The 24603-nt window shown below is 44.3% G+C and overlaps 1 protein-coding gene across 18 annotated transcripts in view; it reads right to left on the reverse strand.

Annotated features, from left to right (window-relative positions):
- Positions 1–24603, reverse strand: part of SHANK3 (SH3 and multiple ankyrin repeat domains 3) — a 374153-nt gene that overhangs the window by 271749 nt on the left and 77801 nt on the right. For all 18 annotated transcript variants that reach the window (XR_014317924.1, XR_014317925.1, XM_082764921.1 and 15 more), the window contains 4 exons: positions 12946–13097; positions 12479–12646; positions 11261–11377; positions 8792–8869 (listed from right to left, as the gene is read on the reverse strand). Coding sequence is in view for 16 of the 18 variants with exons in the window: in XM_082764921.1 (XP_082621047.1) it covers positions 8792–8869; positions 11261–11377; positions 12479–12646; positions 12946–13097 (515 nt within the window). In the remaining 2 variants the exon portion in view is untranslated. The remainder of the gene's footprint in view (positions 1–8791; positions 8870–11260; positions 11378–12478; positions 12647–12945; positions 13098–24603) is intronic.

The following is a 24603-nucleotide window of genomic DNA, read 5'->3' on the forward strand; positions in this document are numbered from 1 at the left end:
CCTGCTCAACAGGTGGCTGACACCGAATGAGGGAAGCACAGGAAACATCTAACCTTAACTTCAGGAGGTTTTCAGTGTGGTCTCCAATAGCATCTTTATTGCAAAACAGGACTAGGCTGTTTTGGGTAAATGTATGATGAGGTAGGCAGACATCTGGCAGGACCACCAGTCTCAAGGAGTGACAATCAGCAGTATGAAGCCCATCTGATGGTCAGTTACAAGCTCATTCCTCAGGGATGGCCATGGCAGCTGGCACCATGTGGTACCTTCATTAACAGCCACGATGATGAAAGGAAAACCACTGTCAGCCAGTTTAGAAGCAGTCAACAGGCAACAAGAGCCAGGCTGTTCCTCAGAGGGGCCTCCAGCAGCTGTAGGAATAGCCACAAGGACTGGCAGAGACAAGCACCAAGCCCTGACTATGGCCTCCAGCAACCCTGGGGGATGGAATGGGACAGGACCAGATGGGGTGACTGGATAGCAAATGGCTTTGCAGGAAAGCCCAGGGGACCCTAGGGGCCTTCAGTCCCAGCACTGACAGTGCCCTCGGGCAGTGATGGCTGATGGCAGCCAGCAGGTGTGGGCAGGGATGGCTCCCCTCCACTCAGCACTGGTGAGACCCATCAAGATACTGAGGCCAGGCTGGACTCACCATCCTAGACCCCCTCACAGTCAGGGATATCCTTAGTACCCTTGGATGAATCCCATCTAGCTCCATAGACTAATGAATGTTCAAATAACATAACAGGTCACTTACAGTTTTCTGCTGGATTGTACTAGTTTCATCTCACTCCCTGCCATCATCTTCCAATCAGGGGGCTGGGTACGCTGAGAACAATTGGCCTGACTAATAAAGACTGAGGCAAAAAAGGCACTAAGTATTAAGCACACTTTTCCTCATTGTTCATCACTTTGTTTCCCCTCATATCCAATAAAGGATGAATGTTCTCATTAGTCTGCCTTTTGTTGTTAATATACATGTATTTATAGAATGTATTCATTGTCTTTTCCTGTAATTGCCAAATTGAGTTCCTATTGGGCTTTGGCCCTCCTAATTTTCTCCCTGCACAACTTCATACCAGCACTGAAGTCCTCCTGAGTTCCCTGCCCCTTCTTCCAGAATTCTTCCAAAAGAATTCATAAATTCCTTTTCTTCTTGAGTTCCTGAAGAAGCACTCTGTTTATTCATTTTACATGTGAAATTATCACAGCTAAATTATCCCCAGACCTAGGGAAAAAATCCAGTCATGAAGCAGAGATATAAAACTTACTTCTAAAACTTACATTAGAAGTGTTTGGGGTAAGCTAACACAAGCAATCCCATAGCACCATTGGAATACAAGCTTGACAGGAAAGAAACCAGGATCTATGTTTAAAGATGTTTAGTTTCAGCTTGATACCAGTCACCTGTTCACACTCATACTGAGCTGAAGGTTTGCTTATGCAAGACTATTATGATTATCTTTTTCAAATAATATCACTGAATTCGTATCCATTGATAATTAAAACCTTCAATGCTGAGTTCACTTTTTGATAGGTTCTCATAGCCATCTTTATTGGCAGTAAAAGCTACATTGGTACAAGTTCATACATTTATAATAATTTTCCAGTATCCAAAGCAGAGTGGAAATCACACAGACAAATGGATACAGCACATAACCAAGCTGTGTTTTACAGGCGTCTTTTCTTATTTTGATATCATAAGCAGCACTCAGGCACAACAGCTCTGGAGCGTCTGATTGGCCCTAAGGGCCTCTGTTTGAGCACCAGAAACATTCCTGAGAAGACAATGGAAAAACCACCTTGCCCAAACAAAATATTTTGTGGCAAACACAGATGAGAAGCCTCCACCAGAAAAGGCAAGTCACAGTTCCAGTAAAGTATCTTCCATTACTGCTAGGAAAGAAGTATTGGAAAAATACATGCAGAAAGATGACTTACCAGTGACAACACATGCATGTAAACACGGATGTCAACTGGAAATAACCCAATACTTACAGCTGGATTCATTTCCCTTTGAACTACCATGGGAGCCCAAGCTCATCTCCACCGCCCCTCTCCTTCTGAGCCTGAAAACAAAAGCTACAGCATGCCCGTTGCCATTCCAGATCCTCTTCATAGGAAGTCAGTGCCTCGGAGGACTCAAATAAGCATGTACACAATAATCTAGCATGTGAACAAGATTGCTTGATGAACTGCAGCTTACCACCAAGCCTACATGTATGTTTGTGCTATGGATGACACTGAGGCAACCGCATACCTGCTGTAGAGAGCTCCTCAGGTCCTTCATGTGTGCACTAGCAGCAAACCACTCCACCAACACGACTTCAGCTCTGAGGTGGTGCAGCAATCCAGTACACCTGGAGAAGGCAAGGGCCAACCTCCAGGTGTCAGGACCAGAAATATCTGGGGTTGAGAAATTAAACAAGTGATTCTGAAATGACTCAGCCACTGAAAACACATCATCCAGGAACATACAGGGGCAGTGTAAGTAACCTCCAAAACACTGTCCATATAATAAAAAAAAAGTCATCTTGACATTGAGAACTCAAAGCACAGACTCCATGTTAGAGATACAAGATTTAGGAAAGAAAACTGGAAAATTAGTGGTATTAAGATAAAACTTGGATGTTCCTTAAAAGGAAACTGCTGGCATCTCCATCAGGTCACTGAAAAATACAGTGCAAGGTTTAAGTCATCTATTACAATGTGAACTTCTACTTTTTAAACAGGTGTAAGGGCAACTGGAAAAGCTACTTTTATTAAATGAAGGGTTAAAAAATAACCCAGAGTTTTAAAGTAAAAGCATGACAGTTTGTGACCCCTGCCTTACTCCCACCAGCGTACTGGGCTCCTGAGAAAGAAAATATGTAAGTGAGCCCTTAAGACATTCAAAAGCCAGGGAGGAAAAGGAAGGCATGACCTGATGGACTGGCAGTGACAAGCTAGGTGAAAAGAAACCACAGAACTTAACACAGCTAAGGCAGGGTTTTACCCCATCTCACACCAACCACTCAGAATAGCTGGGACTGATGAACCCATGGGAAAAGGAGACACACAGGCATGGGTAGCAGAAACTAAATGGTTCGTATGGCTACTGAGCAGAAGCAGTTTAGGATTCTCCTGCTGTTTACAGGGAAATCTCTATATGGAAGAGATAGGGTTCCTCTGGTCACAGCAGCTCTCCAACCTGACAGTACATGGTAGACTGCTGAGAGACACAAGTGGCACAGTTGGCCCAGCCTCTGATACAGAGGTAGCAAAATCAGCAGGTATCTTAGAGGACACAGGGAAATAAGACAGATGGGCTCTTCCCATGTCTCATCTCTGTCTGTAATAATGAGGACATTACAGTATGGATGCATGGACAGCTAGATGGGGAAAATAAAGCTGGTTGGATGGTTCAGGTCAAAGTGATTGTGAATGGGTCTTTCTCTACCTAACAGCTACAAACAAGTGGAACACGACAGAGGTCATCCGGTTTGCAGGTACCTCCAGACTGGTGATGATCAATATATTCAAGGGCAGAGCTACAATCAAGAGGGACCTGAATAGGCTGGAGGAATAGGCCAGGAGGACCCCCATAAAATTCAGAATGGACAAATGCGAAGTCATATCTGAGAAGGAAGCAGCCTTGGCAATGACATGCTAAGGAGCAGTTCAGCAGAAAAGGCCCTAGAGAAAACAAGCTGGATGACAGCCATAGGGACAATGACTTTTACAAGAGTAGAGGGTGTCTTCTTCCATCATACCCACTTGTTAACGTAGACTCCAACAATCAAACTGTCACCTGGACATCAAACTTCATGAGACAGGAAGACTGTTTCACATAGCTCATTGACAGCATCAGACGTGGATCGTCAATAAAACTTCATCAACAGGAGGACTTCTGATGGTCCCAGAAAGTCTCATCCAGCATCCTACTGGAAATAGCCCAGGCAGCACCAATTCAAGATTAGGGGAGACCATCTGCACATAGGATGCTCATCTGAGAATCAACAACTGTTCTGATAAAGTTCAGCTTGCAAAGGTAAATGGTTTCATTTCCAAGTCTGGTCATGTAATCTGCATACTCAGAAAGGGACATAGCTGTTCACAGAATTTGGAAGGTCATCTCTTTTGGAATCACTCTGTCAGCTGACATTAAGGAAAAAGAAATGAGAAGCCCAAAACATTGTAAATGAACAGTAGATAATGCTTCATACTTCAATTTAAAAAAAAAAAAAAAAAAAGAACTGTAGACAGGCTGACCTGGAAGACTTGGAGCTATCAACAGTCCTATGCTTGAGCTAAAATGGGGCTTTTGGGCCCACAGGGTGGGGCCTGAGGTGAAGCTGGCGAAGGACATTAAGGATCTTGAGTGCCCTCAGGGCTCTGACAATACAGACCTGTAATGGAAGTGGTTATCTTCCTTGACACAATGTTAACCTCAAGACAAGGTAGACTCATGAAAACTATCCCTGAAAAGGGCCAAGAAAAAGAGACAGAAATAAGAAATGGATCATTCAGTTGTTGGCAACTATTCAGCACCCAAGCATCTGATGCTGTATGATCCCAACACAATAATATCCTATCAGAAGCAAGAAAAGACAGAAAAGGGAGTCTAGAGGACAAAGGGGCATGTGGCATCCACAGAGCACCTTCCTAGTCCTTTCACAGAACAGAAAGGCTGGAGCAGGCTTAGGACAGATAGCATGAAATCTTTGACTGATCTATCCAAAGAGCCCAGCTTGCAGAGTTGGTGTGTCCAAACAGGATCAGTTTCCTTCCACCCCACATGCACTGTGACCACATCCACAGGGATGAGGGATCTGCAACAGGAGAGGTAGAAGGGAGCAAATGCAGGAACGCCCCACATGAAGCTTCTGCATGAGAGGCCTACAGCCATGCTGAGAGCTCATTGTTTTGTCCAAACCATGTCCCATAGCATCTGACCCTGTTGGGGGAAAGGGAGATGTCCTCCTCCTCCCCCAGCAGGGTCAGACTGACCACTCAGCAACCATTCACTGTGTTTGCACAACCACCTACTTGTATGGCTGTCTACACATTACAGCCATCTGCTGGATGCCTTTCTGTTGTTTAAATATGATGGTGGGTTCACCACATCCCCAGCTGCAACTGTCAGTCTTCACAGTCTTGGCTTGAGTGTTTGGCCTTCCCATTGCAGGCCCCTGACCCACAGCATGCTCCACTGGCCAGTGCCCCAAGTCCAGTCAGTGAGCACCTGAAGACACATGGGAGGTTTGATGTTTGTGAGACAACTAGTGCTTTAGTAGCACTTTGTTTCTGATTCCCCACCAGCGATGCTGCTAAAATAGCCGGAAGGAAAAAAATATATATTATTATTTTCCAGTGTATTTTAAGTATGCAGTATCCTACCTGAAAAATGATTTATCCAACCATTAGTGAGAAAAACATATTTGGATGATGCTGGGGAGCTTTCAGAAGGACTACATCTGCATACAGGACTCTCATACAATTTATGGAAGTCAAGCCAGCTAAGAGCAATGGAAGACAGATGTAGGTATAAACCCTGGCTTGATAAAACAGTAAGTTGAAGATTTCCAGAAGCTGAAAAGGTACTATGGGAAAACTCTTACCCTAAACCTACCCTGCTTTGGCAGCCCTCTCTGAAGCCTGCCACTAGCCACAAAGAGGTGATAATGCTCCCAGCACTCCTGCCCCACCATACCGGCCATGTGCTGCAGTCCACAAGTGCTCCATCAGGCCATTCTGCAGCTGGAAGAACTCACCACACAACACAGTGAGATGTGGCATTACCTCCCGAGGGAAGGAACATGCTGATTTGCCTCATGGAAGATAAACAAAGAGATTACAACTTTTTAAACCTCTAAATTACTCGGTGTTATCTGAGTGAGCCATCTCAGGCCACTGACACCAAGCTATCTGATTAACAGTAACAATCAAATTAGCACAAGGTATATGCAGTAAACTGACTAAACAGCCATGCAGAATCAGAGGCATTTACACAAGCTCCAGCAGCCACAGAACTGCTGTGGCTAGTGCACACTCCTTTGTACAGGCTTGGCTTTCCTCTGCTGTGCTGAAAATCAGTCACAGAGAGATAGCACCTCTTTACCATGGCTACACAAAGACAAAGCGTGAGAAAGTGCCAGACTTTGTAGCATACGGTAACTTAATCACATGCTGAAATCTTGAGCAAGCAATCTAAGCCAGGAGTTAGAGCGCTTCTGTTGGAAAGCTGGGAGCTGATGGGAGCACATAACACTAATATCAGATGCTAGTTTGGATCAGGTCATACTTGTCAATAAAAAAAAATTCAGATTACCAAGCATGATTTCAATTCTCTGGAACAGAAACTTCCAATTGGTCAAACTACTTCAAAAAAGAAGACAAACACTGCTTATCCCTTCTTAGAACTCACTAGGACTCTGCAGGACATGAGCAAAATCAGAACAGGAGCCATTTGTTCTCTCTCCACCATCTGCTACACAACCCCATTTCCTTCAGATGCCCAAAGCAAAAAGGTTGTCCTTTCTCCATCTCTTGATTCCAAAAGTACAGTCAATTAAACAAGGCAACAGTTTCCTGGAAAAAGTACTTCCCTGGAAATGAATATTTTCACATTACATCTAAGAGCAGTCAGATGGGAAAAACCTCAGCTCCCAGAGGAAAACTCCCTGGAAAGCAACACTTTGAGCACAGCAGATCTTGCTGCCTCCATCCAAACAAACCCTTTCATGGCCCATCTCCCGAGGTGGGAGATTGGGTGAAACATGTAGAAAAAGGTCTGAGTTAAGGTGGATTCATGGAGAAAAGGCTCCCATGGGATGGGGTCCTCACCAAGGGCTGAGCTCACGCACCCTTCAGCATTCGCTACTGTTAACAAGGCACAGTGCTCACTGTAATTCAGAGCAAAGCTGGCTGTGGTGGCACTCTACTTGTGTACATGAGCACCCCTCTGGAGCCAGACCCCCCATGCTCTCTGGGCCACTGTGGAAGGGAGTACAAGCCTCCCCTTCTCTGCAGGCAACTGCAACTCATCACGCATGACACTCACAGCTTCACCAGGTATGACCAGACAACAACCACTTACTAGGTGAATACATGAACTTATTCTATTACTGGTGTACCTCCATGGCACAAATCTATGTTAAAGTTCCCACATATGACAAAATACCGGACAGGCTATGAGGAATGCTCAATTTGACCTTCCAGGCCCCTTCTTCTCTTAGCATCCAAGCCAACACATAACACAGCTTGTAAGGAGCTCTGTCTTCCTCAGTCTTCCAAGAGAAATTACTTTCAAGAATATAAGCTATATAATCATTTCCTGAAACTACATATGCATTATTAGTTATGTACACACTCTTGTGTACATAATAACTGGTATCTCTACACAGCTGCCTAATTTGTACATGTGTACTTACCATGATTGTATGTACTCTTTTTGGGACTGTTTGCTGAATTTGCACTAAAATGTACTTAAAATTTAAATGAAATATCCTGATGCAGAATATAGCACCATTCCAAGGCAACCACAGCCAGTTCACCGTGGCTGCCAGTAAGCAGGCAGGTTACGTCAGAGAGCACTTCAGCTCCCCCTGAGTACTCATGGCATTCAAGCTACTCAAGTATTCAGTTCATTTGGAAGAAATATCATCCCTCAGGACACAAGGCTCACAAGAAGTACCCACTTCCTCCATGTGAGAGCCAACACGGGCACAGCACAACCTGAGTGTAGCAGATTTCCAGCATGTGCAGAATATCTGCCCAATTTCCTATCCTTCTCCTCCCAGGACATGCTGCTGCACAAACAGTTGTAGGTGCACGCAGGGAACGAGAGTGATTGCATCTGTAATAAGGCATCTCTCAGCAGCCACTCATGATGCTTGCAGGGGCTGTGCAACTTCATTGTGATGGTCAAGCTTGAGATGCTTTGGCCTAGAACCTCTATATACAACACTGAAAGAGTGAAGAAAAGCATTTCTAAAGGGAAAATGGTTAGGGAGCTCATCTGTGGCTACCCAAGCTAGTACATGATTAAGATGCTGACAGATACGCTCTACTCTCAAGGGACACCTGAAGATTAGTACTAGCTGGACAATGAGTCACAACATTTCTGAAAGGTCCGCAGGTAGAAGATTATGCTTCCACAAAAGCACAGGCAGAAATGCTATTTCAAGTTCAAGAACTTTTCAAAAGAAAGGCAAAGCAGACTGAAGGGAAGAGACTCCCTGTATCAGACTGCAGCCTATGATAATTTGCAGGCAATTACTTTCGCATGACTTGCAGACTTAGGAGTCATACTGCAAAGTGACCAAGTTTCCCTTTTCCATCTGTTTTACCTAACATATTTACATGAAAGCTATTGCAGAATTTCAATCCATTTCAATAGTGGCTTGAGGTCTTCTAACTCCCATTTTGAGTTTATTAACAGCAAGTTCAGGTGCACTTCTGGTGCAAAACTGAATCCTTTATTCATGAGGATTTTGCTCCCTCGCTAACATTTACTGGAACACTTCTACAGAGAGCAATAATTCCTCCTTTCCACCTCCATTACACATGACAGAACAAGCAAAACTCTTTTAGTCTCCCACCATAAGATACCACTTTCATAGTCCTTCCCATGTTCAAGATGATCGCTTTCCTCCCTCCCGCTCCAGTGTCAAAATAGGCGTCCTGAATCAATGGTTTTGTTCCAGTAAATGTTATTCCAGGCATGCCCAAGGGGCATGTCAGCGGCTGCCACTGCCCATGCCAGAGGAATTGTGTGGGAGGGACTGGGGCCCATAGCTCACTGTCTCACCTGGAATGCCGTCTGGCTGTTGTAGTTGCGAATCTCTTTGCTCGCACCACGGAAGAGGAGAACCCGAGCACAGCTCTCCTGGGAAAGCAAGCAAGGAGGAAACAGGAAGAGTCTGATTAGCACTGTAGACTGGTGACAACAAAGAAGCAAACCACATAGTTTCATTGCACTCAGAAATCCTCCTTTGGCAAGAGCAAGGAATATAAAAGGATCCAGAATCCCCATGAACTGGTTACCTCTGGCACCAAGCTGACCAATTCCATCTACCTGTGTGCCAGCTATAGGTGCTGCCACCACAGTCAAGCCCTATACTCAGTCCAAGACCACACCTATGAGGCACAGTAACCACTACACATTCCCACATATTGCTATTTCCTAAAGCCTTTTATCACTTCTGTTTTGAATGCTCTGTACTTCTCTACTGTTAATTCCACACGTTTATGAGCCCTTGTACACCCTAATGCTGTTCTCCCTAACCAACCCAGTGGGCATAAACCCAGATATCAGAGTCACAGGTCTGCAGAGTGCACCCATCACATAACAAGCCACAATTCAGCTTCTATTGCAAATTATGAGTATTCACTTTTTAAAACATAGGCACCTTGGAATCTGAAAAATTCCCTTTATAGCAAAAACAGAAAATAGAATATATAAAATCTGTAGGAAGGAATAAAACCTACAGGAGAAATCCTTAGATACTGAACTCTACATCTCGGAAAGAGAGCAGTGGGAGGGCAATATCAGAGAGGGCTCTTCCACTACCCTTAATTTCTTCTGAACTGAGATCAGTGGCCCTGAGGGCAGGGTACTCTGCATTGCCTGGTCAACCTTCTTTAAAATTCAGGGATTGGTAATAAGATGTTCATAGAATATCCTGAGCTGGAAGGGGCCCACAAGGATCATTGAGTCCAACTCCTAGGTCCGCACAGGATCACTCAAAAAATCAGACCATGTGTCTGAGAGCATTATCCAAGCACCTCTTAAACTCCAGCAGACTCAGCACTGTGACCACTGCCTTGGAGAGCCTGTTCCAATGCCTGATCACCCTCTCAGTGAAGAACCTTTTCTTTAAACCCAGACTGAACCTCCCATGTCACAGCTTCTCACCATTATGAGCATTTGTGTCAGGGATAGCACCCCAGCCCACATGCCTGCCCCAAAGGCTGTGAAAGCCACAGGATGTACCCAACAAGCCCTGCTTGGGGCATGTTTAGGATCTGGATAGGCTGCACCGATGGGCTGAGGTCAACTGCATGAAGTTTAACAAGGCCAAGTGCCGGGTCCTGCACCTGGGGCGCAATAACCCCAAGCAGAGCTACAGGCTGGGAGATGAGTGGTTGGAGAGCTGCCAGGCAGAGAAGGACCTGGGAGTGATGGCTGATAGTCAGATGAATATGAGCCAGCAGTGTGCTCAGGTGGCCAAGAAGGCCAAGAGCATCCTGGCTTGCATAAGAAACAGTGTGGCCAGCAGGGCTAGGGAGGTGATCGTCCCCCTGTACTCGGCTCTGGTGAGACCACACCTCGAGTACTGTGTTCAGTTTTGGGCCCCTCGCTACAAGAAGGACATCGAGGTGCTTGAGCAGGTCCAGAGAAGGGCGACGAAGCTGGTGAGGGGCCTGGAGAACAAGTCCTACGAGGAGCGGCTGAGGGAGCTGGGCTTGTTCAGCCTGGAGAAAAGGAGGCTCAGGGGCGACCTTATTGCTCTTTACAGATACCTTAAAGGAGGCTGTAGCGAGGTGGGGGTTGGTCTGTTCTCCCACGTGCCTGGTGACAGGACAAGGGGGAATGGGCTTAAGTTGCGCCAGGGGAGTTTTAGGTTGGATGTTAGGAAGAACTTCTTTACCGAAAGGGTTGTGAGGCATTGGAACAGGCTGCCCAGGGAAGTGGTGGAGTCACCATCCCTGGAAGTCTTTAAAAGACGTTTAGATGTAGAGCTTAGGGATATGGTTTAGTGGAGACTGTTAGCGTTAGGTCAGAGGTTGGACTCGATGATCTTGAGGTCTCTTCCAACCTAGAAATTCTGTGATTCTGTGTGATACGTGCCCTCCCCAAAGTTACATGCAAGCACCTGGACCAAATTAGCACTCTCCACCCAGGCAAACTGCTCCCTCCAGCCAGTGATGGGGGCTCACTGCACTTGGTGTGAAGAAGGAATAGGAACCAGAGGAAAAATTACAGAACAAGTTAGGCAGTAAATCAGCAAAAATAATCAGGGAATGGGACTAGACTGAACCACAGACTCTTTCCCCTAGCCACCAGACTCTTGAGAAATCTAACGTCAGTCTGGTGCTGCAAACAGAAACAGCCTCATCCCAAGACAGAGGGTGGATACAATTCAGAAAAACTTTTCTAGGCCTGCAAACAGTAATAGCAATCAGAAGATGCCCCAGCCCAACATTGTTCCCTCTGGCAGGCTGGTTCCTCATCTATGTTTTCTTTGTTCTCATGTCTTGAATCACACAGAAGTACCTGATTATAGAGAGCACAAATATGAAGAGCGGTATTTCCTGAGGCATTCTGTGCAGTCATATCAGCTCCGTAGAAGAGAAGATGCTCCAGGTGCTGAACATGGCCGTAGCGACATGCCTGCTCAAAATGCAAAAGGGGAAAAAAGAAATAGAAAAATAAAATGAGAGAGCAGCAGGGAAGTGATGAACTTCATAACATCTTCCTGTCTCTTCTGGATTCATCTATGCTAGAAAAGTTGTATCAGACAGGAACAGTAACCTGGAGAGTTCCATTAACACTCATGCACACTCACTGCTCCTCCTTACAGCAATATATACACAAACACTTATCAGATAAATTACCTTTACACTGATTGCAAATTTGGGCTCAGCATCATGCAGGTATCAGGGACTCCTCCAGATCATTTGCTACATCAGTAATATTTATCTGCTGAAAAAAGCCCTGAAGCACGAGCAGACAAAGCAGAGTGCAATAGATCCAGATCTAGTGTGGTGTTTTCCTCTGTGCTTGGTCCATCCCGGGATGAGCAGACCTCAAAGATCAGCCATGGCAATGTAGGATGAGGCAGGAAGGAGGAGAGTCGTGTCCCACAAATCAAGATCACAAACGCATCTCTTGTTTTTTTCACTCATCCATCTGTCCTTTGATGTACCAGTATTCCTTCACCTTGCACGGCCTGAGAGCCGAGTGCTGTGGGAGGCCACAGGCCCAAAGGCAGCCTGCCCCTCTGACAGTACCAGACTGAGGGACTTGAGGCAGAGCCAGCAAAACCCTCCCTTCTCCAGAAGGAGCTCAGTCTTGAAGCACAAAGCCAGCTCAGGTCCCCTCACCCATCTAGCTCATCTCTTTCTTCCCTGTGCACCCTGTACAGATGTTTTTGTAATCAGGATGCCTCAGGCTCAATCAAGGTCCCAAATCACTGTCCTGGCACAGCTGTAATCTGGGGAGGATCCCAGACCCATTGACTAAGGCCAGCATGAAACAACCTGAATGTTAAGCCTTGGGTGGGACACAGAACTGGCACTCCCCGAGCAAATCCCCAGACAGGACCCAGGATACGACCCTCCCCCCATGCCGGCCAATCCTGCCATGCAGTGCCACCACTGCCCGCCAACAAGACACCGCATCCCTGCAGCACCTGAGGGGACAGAACAGGCCTCTTCACTGACAGTATGGCAGTGGTGGCCCCAGCTGCACCTTGTCCATTGTCTGTCTCACCTGGTGGATCTCCTGCCAGCCGTTCTCATCCACGCAGCCCAGCCGGGCGTAGTCGTGCAGCAGGAGCTCACAGCAGTAGGGATCCCCCCCGACCATGGCGCTGTGGTACAGGGGCGTCAGCCCTCGGCTGTCCTTGTAGTCTGGGGAGGCACCCAGGTCCAGCAGCGTCTGCAGGAGAAGTGCCTCTATTGTCCTGCAGCTCCAGGCAGCCACACAGGACAACCCACCCTGTGAGGACTGGGGTGCTGCGGCCATGGCAGCAGGTGGTGCTCACCCCTTCCCTCCCCACGACTCAGATCATTAGTGCCACATTTTTGTAACAAGCTGTGCTCCCCAAATGCAGCACAAGACAGGTTCTTTGATCCCAGGAGGGCACACTGATGCGGGGGCAGTGACATGAGGCCAGGTCGGGAAGTGGAGCAGCTGGCACTGGGGCAAAGGGCAGAGGGGACCAAGCCATAACTCACCAACAGCGCCGCATGGTTGCGGCACCGCACAGCCTTGTGAAGAGCTGTCATTCCCTCCCGTGTCCGGAAATCCAGGTGTGCTCCCCCATTGCGCAGTGCTTTGATCATCTCGGCACCAAGTTCCAGCTGAGCCGCTGCAGTCAGGGGACACTCTGCAGAGCCCCGAGAGAGGGGTGAGAACCACGTGAGCACACACACAGTGGGCATCACAGCACCACCATGTCACCTGCCTGGGCTACAGCAATGCTGGGTGCTCCCTGCTCCCCTCAACGGAGCTGCACCAAGCCCTACATTTGCTCCCAACCCACTCAGACAGCAGTGAGTCTTCTCAAACATGGGGATGTAGCAGTTCTTGGCCATGGGCTGGAGACTGACCATCAATTTTGTATGGGTGTGGGATAAGAACCTGGAGGAGATGGGCAAGGAAAGTGCTGTCAGTTTAACAAATGGCAGAAGCGTCATTGCTGGCTCTTACACTGCAGAGAGGGACACATCTGGGCACAGCATTTATACAAAGGGGAAAAGAAGAACAGGGTAAAAAGGATATCCTTGTTCCATTTCTCCCCACAGTAAAGCAAGGGCTACTGTTTTGGGGAAAGATGCACAGCTGTGCAACCCAGCAGCACTGCCAGCATACATGGAGTTGTCCTGAGCCCTTTCACACACATTTGTCCTGTGGCTGGTCCTCATCACATCACATCACCAGCAGCAAGCTCCAAATATGAAATACTCATCCCCAAGAGGTGAAATGCCCATGCACCCATGTGACAAACCCTCTCACCACTGACAAGCCAAAATCGTTGCACAAAGAGCCCACACAAACTCACCTGGCTGACTGCAGTCCAATCTCTGACCAAGAAACAGTCCCAACTCCCAGGAGTGCCCAGTGCATTAGGACTTACTCCACTTAGGGATATAATTAGAGTAGGCAGTGGAAGAACTACAGACATCCCTTTCAACAAGCCTTCCTCACCCAGTGCACCCCCACAGCTCCCTGACCACTCTCTGCATTTGCTTTGCAGATGGGAGCAAGAGCCCTGGTGCAAATCTGTTGCTCTGTTGGTGCATGCAGCTCCAAAAAGCAGAAAGACCCCTCTGCACCAGACAGGCACTGCCCCTTCCATCAGGAGTTGCTACCTCTGTCCGTCAAGCACCTGACTGCAGCCTTCATCATTCAGCCAAGCTCTACCTGGATGGGTTCGCAAGAAGCACAGATTGTCTCCCTATACAAGTGCATCTGCACACACCCTATTGTGGTCCTACTACAGGCAAGCAAAAAAGTCTTCTTTCTCAAACAACTTTCTAGGTCCTCCCATCCAAATCCCTCATACCATATCAAATAGGTGGACACTAGCTGGATTTCATCAGCTAGAAATAAATTCATGTATTTTTTAGGAAGGTACCTAATTTGCACATAAATTAAAAACTCTCTATTTAGTAGAAATAACTATTAAAATGAAAATAATAAAATAGTTTCAGATACAAATACATTAAAAAAAGCAAGTAAATATTAATTCTAGAGCATTGCTATTAGCTATTTTTTTTAATGAGATAGAAAGAGATCAGACGGGGTTCTGTGGCTTTGCTAAAACTCTCAGGATTCTGTGATACAAGGCACACACACACTGTTGTTATATATCACAGAATCACAAAACAGTTAAGGTTGGAAGGGACATCTGGAGGTCATCCGGTACAACTCAAGCAGAGAAACACAGCGCAGGTTGCGTAGATCCACGTCCAGGCAGCTTCTGAAGTTCTCCAAGGAAGAAGACACCACAATTTCTCTGGGCAGATATGAATATATCTTTGCATATGTGTCCAAGTCAAGGGTATAATGAATAAAATGAATTCATCCATTGGCCAATGAATGAAGAGGACAGCTACAATACTTTCAAGTTAGAAAATAAGAGATTCAATTTAAACATGAAGGTAATTACCACTGTAACAACATATACATTACGTGGCAATGTAATAGTGTCCACAGGGCCAACAACGTAACCTAAGAAAAATCAGTGGAATTATTTCCTTATCTCAGCAAAAGCTGTGCAAATTAGCATTTTATGGAAAGTCCACATCCCTTCTCACACTGCATGCAACTACCATGAGAGAGCAGTGCCAGACACAGCACAAGAACTGTGGAAAATGCCACTTCTTGGCACACCTACAGATGGATGCTGATGTAAAGCAAAATGCCAGCCACAGCCCAGGTAGGTTCTCACAAGACCTTAGTGGAGTATGCAGAGATGTCACTGTGGTTGTTGCCTTTTGGAAGAGATGGGCAACTGCGATGCAATGTCTGTTTAGACACAGCCCACTATTTACCCCAAGGTAGGATGGGGATAAGGGGTCTCAATTCAACCTTACCCCTCCACACACACACCAAGGGGATGAACAGTAAGTGACAAAAGGGAAGCTCCTGGGGCAGGAGAGCCTTTCTCCTCCACTCCACCAATACAAAAACCACATGCTTTACCTCTCCAACTCTCATGACCCAGCTCTTTAGCTATGGCTACCTCCAGCTGAAGGTAAAGGAATGGCTAGAGAGAAGACCCTAGTGAGGTTACAGTCCTTTAAGGATTGTCACTTATTTTTTTTGCCAAATATAATTGCTTTATTTTCATTATCACTAACCTCCAGTTACTGTTTTTACACCATTATTATTGTAAAATCTGTTCCCTCTTTTTGATTATTTTTAATTATTTTCAAGGCATGCATTTGACCCATGTGCTGTTAATGAATACTCAGATACTGCTATTAACTTCCTGTTGTGCATGTGAAGTATCTTTGTCAGTCACTGCTCCAGGCATCTTCCTCCATTCCTACATGCAGTTACATCAGTGGTCTTTTTCAATATCAATTTAAATGAGACAAACTTTTCAAAGAGGCAAAAGACACAGAAAACAAATCTTCCTTTAGTTTCTGTTAGTAATGTACCAAATTTAATTAAATATATATACATATACATACATATATATATACATATACATACATATATATATATATATATATATATCTTGAACTCCAGACAGAGAAAGGCCCAAACTGGGCATTTCAAGATTAACTGAATTAACTGCAGCTAGCAATTTGTCCACTAAATCTAATCTAATCTCTATCTAATCTAGGATTTTAATGATTACAATCTGCTAATTTTCAGAACTGTGCATATCCAAATATATATTTAAAGTAATTAACTAATAAACACATGAGGTCCATAACAGGAAATGAAAACAAGCAAGATGGTATGTTGTACTTTGCAGTGTAAAATACGGATTAATGCACATAAGGAGCTGTAGGTGGGACTCCTTGCCTTTGGGCTATTGGACTGATGAACTTGCCACGTGATTTGATACTGGTACACCCTTCTACACTCAAAAATGGCTCTACTGAAAACACTTGCACAACAAAGTCAGCATCCACCTACGTATGGCAGCTGCTCCTGTGAGCCTCGTCCTTAGCAGGGCTGAGATTAAATGCTGCAGTCAAAATCAGCAACAGTGAATTTTGGCCAGCAGATGAAAGCTGTGCTTGGGAGCACCACCAGTGGTCATAGAAACAACAGACCAGGGAAGGAGCAGGTTACATGGTCCAGACCTATAAAGCTGCCAGTGGACATTTCCTTTAATCAATGTGCCGTAAGAAGCAGAGGAGGTGATTGTTACAGCTGCTGTGGGGATTTCTTTGTGCAAATGGCACCCCTGCAATCCACAAGCCTAACTGGTGAGTGCAGCACAGATCTGAACCACCTCTGGGGGCAGGATGTAGGCACACAGCGCTTTGCTGGGGCAGCCAGTGCAGGAAACAGGTACAGCTGTAGAAAACCCTGCAAAAGTTAATTTCTGCTGCATTTAAAGCAGTGTTCTTTCTACATTTCTGTCTTGTATCTGTGTTCTCTCTTCCTTTGACTAAAAAAAGCTTAGGATGAAAAGCACTGCTTATATTTTAATTGCATACAGGGTACTCTGGCAATCCTCAGGCTGGTCACTTCTGTGAACGCAGCATCCGAACAAAGCTGCGTGGTGGAGGAACAAGTCTGAGCTCCTGCGGCCGGGACACCACAAGACCACCAGCACCAGGCACAGTCCTGCCGACTCAGCCGGCAGTGCAGGTGCTATTCACACACCCCCCAGAAGCCGGCAGCAAAGAGACAGCTTGATGGGACAGCCACAGTACGGAAATGTGGATGTTCCTACACATATCGCAGAAGGAAACTGCGGCAGCTCAGCAGGCGGTGTTGTTATGAGACCTGGAATTCACACGGTGAGGCAAAGGCAGCGACGAAAGCTGAGACCCCAAAGGCAGCTTCAACACAAGCAAGAACTACCTCTTCATTCAGATAACAGATTTTTGTTGTTAAAAAGAAAAAAAAAAAAAAGAAAGAAAGAAAAAAAAAACACTCCAGAACTTAACTTCAACCTTTTGGAAACAGGAAGATCTCTGTTCAAGTTGAGATGGCAATGGACTTGATATGAAAGTTATCATGCAAGCTACTAGAGAGAGGAGGGTTAAGGTATACACAATGTTCCTATACAGAAATATAATACAAATAATAGGAAATATGTACCTATGACAAATGCTATCTAGAAGTAGCACCTCACGGCACTGTTTTTCAGGTGTGGGTGAAAAAACTGACAAAATGACCTTTCATCTGCAATCGCAGTTGAATGTAAACACATCATCTTTCATTAATCTGCATAACACATTGAATTGAAAACGATGCTGCCAGTTCACTTAAAAAAAAAAAAAAAAAAAAAAAAAAAATGGAGGCTTAAAGTAACTGGACTAACAGACTTTAAACTGAGAAGAACCATAACTTTACAAATCACAAGCCACTGAAATTTCCTCCAGTGTTCTCCTATCTAGGCCACAACTGCTGACTGAACCAAAGTGCAACTTTCAGCTTTTAAAATTCAAATCAACAGAAAACATATCATATTTTAAAGTGAGTTATTCAGGTTCTTAATCAAGTAATACTGCTTTTATACCTTGAATGCATTATGCCATAGCTAGCAGTCTGCAGTACAGCACAGCTGAAGCAGGAGATCAGCAGGCTTCAAGTGCCTTGGGCAAACATTTATCCGTAATGTTAAGCAGAAGGTGCAGAAAGCACGGCCATGCACAGTAAGTATCTCTCCCTAATTACCTATTCCTTCAGCTCTTTGTCCTCAGATCATACTGAGCCACAGTCCGTATTGCTGCACACGGTCAAGAAAATTTCTTTGTAAATGCAACAATTTCCTCTCATTGTTGCTGTTCTCCTGTTGCAACCCTGTTAAATATTGAGGATTGCTTTCACATTTCTCCATTCTGAACTAATACTCCGATTTGGGTCTTATTTTAGAATAATAGTAACTTCTAAAGTATGTTTTTCACCTTTAAAATTTGCCTACAGAGCAAGTCTTTTTTCTTTTAAACTGTTTCAAAAACTGTTAATCTTTTCTAGAGTATCTCACCAGCAATCCTGCAGCACTGAAACATAAACTATGGCAAATTGGGCTGTGATGGTTTAAGAAATTGCACTTATCTGCTCTCTCCCCCTCAGCAGACCGAGGAGAAGGGAACGTGTCCCTGCACTTCAGCTGCCTCCACGCAGCTTAAAACCACTCCCAACAGCAGCTTAAGTGGAGATATCAAGCTTTGTGCTTGACTGAGCTGAGACAGCATTGTACCTTCCTGTTGGCTCTGCTGTGAGGATGGCACCACAAATCACACAGTATTTTATGGTGCAGTCTGCATTATTCAAAGTACACTAGATGGATTTAACTCTGCAAAAGAACATTTCTCGAAATAGGCACATCCCACTTACTTTGGGAAACTTCCCATAATACACAGAACCACAGAATGGCCTGGGTTGGAATGGACCTCAAAGATCATCTAATTCCAACCCCCCTGCTATAGGCAGAGAAGCCAGGTGGAGTGCACAGAAATAGAACAATTCAGCAGAGGACAAGCATGTCCCTGGTGTGAACAGGCTGCAAACCTCCCTGCATCTTCAGTAAATGTAACATTAATGTGAGATACAAACAGCCTAGGATCATGGCAGAATAAGGGAAATGTCTACTTCCTACAGGGGACAATTTGAATGACAAGTCCTGAACCAGGACTTGTCAACAAGGCCGTTGCGTGCCTTGGGAAAAGAAAGAACAGCACATGCTGGAAAGAGAAACTGAGAGTAAACACAAGTATTTTGATGGCCAAGAACAACTGGGCAAAAGTGTCTCATTATTCTCCTCTACAACACAGATAGATCCCCTTTCTGAACTGCTAGAATTGAAACCTCAGGCAGGGTTATTTGACATCTCTCCTTTACATGAACTAGCTCACAAGCAAGGGGAAACCTCTGCTTTCTGGAAAACCTAGCAGGTTGCAGGTAAGACTATTAAATTCCCTATGCTGAACAGTCGTGGATAATGACCCATAAATAATTTCTGCAGTGATATTCTTTTCCCTAGGTCAAGACACGTAGAATAAAAAGTTACAGAAACTGAGAAGAGGATGAATCAGTTTCATTAGGGATCTATACTGCAAAGTCTTTGAGACAGTAATATTGTATTCACTGTCTTAAAAATCAGCAGAGCAGTTTTAAATCACCTTCAGACTGGGATGAAGGAACCACTTGTGTTGCACATGAGTGGTTCAAGAAGAAACTCCAATTTTGTAGGAGGAAGGAGAATAAATGGTGTTTGTAATTATCCAAGCTTTTGAAGACCTGGCCACACAGAAAGAAGCATTTGGTGTCAGGGCCTATTTGCTATATCACTGGTAAACTTATCCTAGAGACTCTGTGGATAAAAAAGCATAGCTGATAGCAATGCTGTTTTGACTCAAAAAAGAAAGGTTTTACTACAGTGATTTTGTATAGCAGAGATGAGAAATTAAAAATAGAAAAAGCTGCTGTGCATAAATGTTATCTTTGCTAAATAACAAGCACTGGAAAAAATGACCATTTATTTATTCCTTCTCTTGAAATCTTAGTTGAAGAGCTGCCCACACTACCATAACTTTACTGATAAATCTGAAAGCTCTGGGTTAAAAATTCAATGTAAAAGCATTCTCAACAAATAAAAAGACTCAGATTTTCTCAGACTAAGGTTTTGAAACATCTTGGAGAGGGGAAGTTTGACTTGGCAGCAAACTAGCCATTGAGTCTTTAAGTAACAAATCAGAAAGAGCAATGCACTGGCAGTGTTTAACCCAGGAACATAAAAAGTCTCTAGTCAAATGGGCCCCTCCTCTGGGAGAAACCCCACAGAACTGGAGACCTGCTGTGGCAGGAGCAAAACTCCAATGGATGAGCTGCCTGGGGAGCACAAGAAGTTTTGTCTCCACAAGAAATCATTCATGTAGCACAGTAGCAGAAAAAAATTTCTCTCTGAACCACAGTTTTCTGGTTCCTGTCCTGCTTCCAGCTTGCCACCTCAGGTCTCTCCTCTGCACACAGCCATACCTGCAACAGCTCCACAGCAGGCAGAGCCTGCCCCTCACCCCAGCTTCCCAGAGAAGGAAAACCCCAGTCGTGGCATTACTCCTCGTTTCCGTGAGCAGGTCACAACACTGCAAGCCACCACATCATACATGTAGAGGAGGGCACACTGTAGATTCACGGATGGGTTAGGAGGTAAGAACTGCATTGAAGGCTCCTGTGCTTCAACAGGAAGATTTCCCTGCAGAGTGAAGGTAGGCTTTAAGAACAAAAATAATAAAAAAAGGCAGCTCCTATAAAACCAGTCAGGTTCTGCCCAGAACTGTAGGTACAGAAGCCGGTTCTTAAATCAGCTTAGTCTTGGCAGGATTCAAGTCTACATCCACACCTACGTTCAGTTCAATAGTCTTCCCTGTTCTGGAGAGGGATATTAAATATTAAATTAATGCTCTCCTTTCTCTCTATACTGTCTGCTTCCCCAGGGACTTGCAAGGAGATGGTTTCCTAAAATGAGACTTCACTGTCTTGATCCCCAGCAACTCTCTCCCTTCCCAGGTTTCCTGCATCCTACAATCTTGGTGTTGCACTGTGGGCAAGCCAATGTCCTCCTCCTTTGCTTAACCTTGGGGACTGCACATTTTCATTCCACCAGACCTCCTGCATTGCAGACTGAGAATTGGGTAAACCCCTTGAATATAAAACTATGAAAACATTCTTCCATCCATCACTCTTATCTAACAAAGACAGCAGGAATGACATAGAACAATAACATTTTTACTTTACAGCTTACCAAAATAAAATGTTATCCTGAACATATGCATATTTATTTTCTCCACGAACAAGATGCCACAAAAAGGATCACAACTGACACACATCAATCATATTGCTCAACAGACTCCCATAATGTCCTCAGACATTATGGTAAAAAAGCCAATATGAAAACTTTTAAAAGAAAATAAATAGGAAAACAATCCTCTCTCACCAGGTATGTCCAATACCCTAAGGTTCAAATAAAAAAGCATAGGGCTCTTAACAACAACAACACTATTATGAAACAGGAACAGGCTTCCAGTTAAAGGAATGAGAGGGCTGGAACACCTTTCCTATGAAGAAAGCTGAGAGAGCTGGGGCTGTTCAGCCTGGAGAAGAGAAGGCTCTGGGGAGACATCCTTGCAGCCTTTCAGTACTTAAGGGGGACTTAGAGATGGAGAACAACTTTTTGTTCAGTCAGATAATGACAGGACAAGGGGGAATTGGTTTTAAACTAAAAAAGGCAAGATTTACTTTAGAGGTTAGGAGGAAGTTCTTCATTCAGAAGGTGGTGAGGCACTGGAACAGGTTGTCCAGGTTGTGGATTCCATATCCTTGGAGACCAGGTTGGACGAGGCCCTGGGCAACCCTATCTAATAGATAGCATCCCCACCCAAGGCAGGTGGGTTGGAAGTAGATGATATTTAAGGTCCCTTACAACCCAAAATATTCTATGGTTCTATGATTTGTGCAGCTTTTAAAACTTACAGTACATATTATATCAATACCAACATGATTGACTGCTAATACTGTCATAGGACAATACAATCCATAACTCTGCTCTCATACTCTGCAGCATAGGATCCCTGCATACCCTTCATCTTTCAACCGGAAATTTAGGAAATTCTAGTTTAGTAAACAAGTCCATTGTCAAGACTCCTATCAGGAAAGTAAGACTGCCAAATAGGAGTTTCACAGGGAATATCATTCCTTCTTTTCAGGTATGGATCTATTCCAACTGTACAAACAGAAAAGCTGTGCTAAGCTGGATGCACTATGCTTTCCCTTCTACAAATGGAGAGGAACAGTCCTGCATATGAAGTTCAATCTGGTGACACTTGGAAGATATGGATCAGAAGCACACATTATACTAATATATAAGGTTTGAAAAAATGAAAACTTAGAGGAGGCTGGATGGACAGCTAGATTCAAGAGTCAGCCTTAGAGGCGGCCCAAGGAGAAGGATCGTTACTGTTATGGCCAGAAGTGGAAAAGAAATCAAAAATAAACATATTTTATTTTCTTGCCTATAGTTTCTGATTTCTTTCAGTGAGACTGTCATCTCCTATTTTATACAAAGATTCATGAGAAGCTCAGGTCCTGAGAAAAGTCATCAAGAAGGACTGTTTGAAGTGAGAGGTGAAGAGTAAAACAGTGCACTGTCTTCCTCAAGCCAAAGCCAGAGGCATGGGATTCAGCCCACAAATTAACTTTCCTATTCATGGGTACATAGGCTCCCGCATGGTTTACAGCAGTGTGGTAGATAACTCGATGGAGCATAGCTGAGCTCACCCTGCAGCAGCCCACAGGTGGGATGCAGCCATCCCCAGCAAGGACCCCACCTGGCAATGCCCATCCTACTTGGAGCAGCAGACAAGTCTCCTGCCAGCCCTGCATCGTGTCTGTCAGGGACTCACTGATGTCTCAGACTGCCCAGAGTGAGGTGCCCAGTGCAGGTCACCGACTCTGCCTCAGAGCTGGCCCCTGAAAGGCATCTGGGTGCCCTTCACCATCATCTGGAACAGGATTCAGTGCACAGCCCATGCTGCATCCCTGTATAGAGGCACTTGCATTTATGTTACGTCTTAACACAGAAGATGAGGACAACCCAACGTTTTCCTTCAATGTTGGATAAGCTTGTGAAATTAGACAGAAATTCACTAGTAATGGGACATGAGGACATGCATGGGGAGTTGATTGAAAGAAAAGTCCACGTGCTCATCCCAGGGATCCCTTCAGTCTTAGAAGCAGGAGAAGACATTGTTCAGAAAATACCGGAAGTGAACAGCCAACCACATGAGAGCAAAACTGAGTTTTGCTAAACTTGGGTTTAGGGAACACTGGCCCATTCTAGAGGATTTTCTCAGTCAAGAACCTACACTTCACAGAGAGGTGAGATAATGATCTTGGCTGAGAAATAAGTAGAACAATTAGAAAGACATTAAACCAAGAACACAAGTGAAACAATTCCAAAGAGGGAAATAGAGCACAAATGCACCATGTCAGAAGTAATTAAGGCCATTTGACAAAGAATGAGAGTAAGATTTTTCTTTTTCTTTGCTCATTTCAAAGTACTAGGAGACCAGATAACAGCAAAAAGGATGTGGACTGCTTTTACTGGTAATAAGAATCTTGATATAATTGTCATTACTGAAATCTACAGACAATTACACCATTTTAGAACATTAAGAATGAGAAAGTACTGAGTAGGCAAGGAGGCCCAGAAAGAGAGTTCACATTAAAATCCCATCATCTATCATATGTCCAGCAATAATTCAGAACAGGGCCACAACTTCATGTAAATTAGTGTCTGAAGTAACAAGTTAAAAGATTCTTCATGAGATTTTATTACAGACCAGTAAAGAAAAAAAAATAATTAACCTTTAAGTGTTGATCTCCAAGCTATATGAATTAACACTTGCACTATCAGGACAACTTCAAGTTGAGAGCAAATGCTGGCTGTCCCATCCAACAACCAAAAAAATATCATTTCATTTTCTAAAAAGGAAAAAAAGATTGCTTTTCTATAGATAATGTTTTGCTCCAACATAGGTAAATGCTACTTTAGATTTCAACATAAGGAATAAAAATCTACTAAACACTTGACTGCTGCTTCATCGGCTAAAGACAACGGGAAGAGATGGAAGGCCCAACCAGCCAGGTAAATATTTGATGCTTCCTAAGGGAATCAACCAAGGGAAATCAGATTAGAAAATTTATCGTAGAAAACATGGGAGGCTTAAAATTAAAAAGTAAAAGGTGACTGGGAATTCTTGAAGAACAGTTTCAGGAATACTACTCCATAAATTGAAGAGGAGAACCACTGCTGTGTTCTCCATGCAGGTCAGCACTGAATGATAAGAGCAGTTACAAAGACTCTAACACTAGGCCATGATGAAATAATGGTCAGTATGAATTCAAAATTAGAAAATGAAGGGCAAGAACAAGAACAAATTACATAACAGTAAAGAAAACTGCATTTGGCATGGCAAAGGACTACTGAGAGGGGTTTTGTTACTGTTGTTTAAATTAGATAATACCAAAATAATTTCCTACACCCTGTGCAAACTAGTCAACTAAGCAGACAATGAATAATTGCTAATAAATACAGAAAGCAAGATGATCAATATTTTTAATTTTGCTGCTGTGGAAATATTATTTTCCTTATTACCAAATAAGGATTTTTGGCATGAGCTACCTGAACTTGA

The sequence above is a fragment of the Aythya marila genome, assembly GCF_965140915.1.
Source record: "Aythya marila genome assembly, chromosome: 1".
Classification (NCBI taxonomy): Eukaryota; Metazoa; Chordata; class Aves; order Anseriformes; family Anatidae; genus Aythya; species Aythya marila.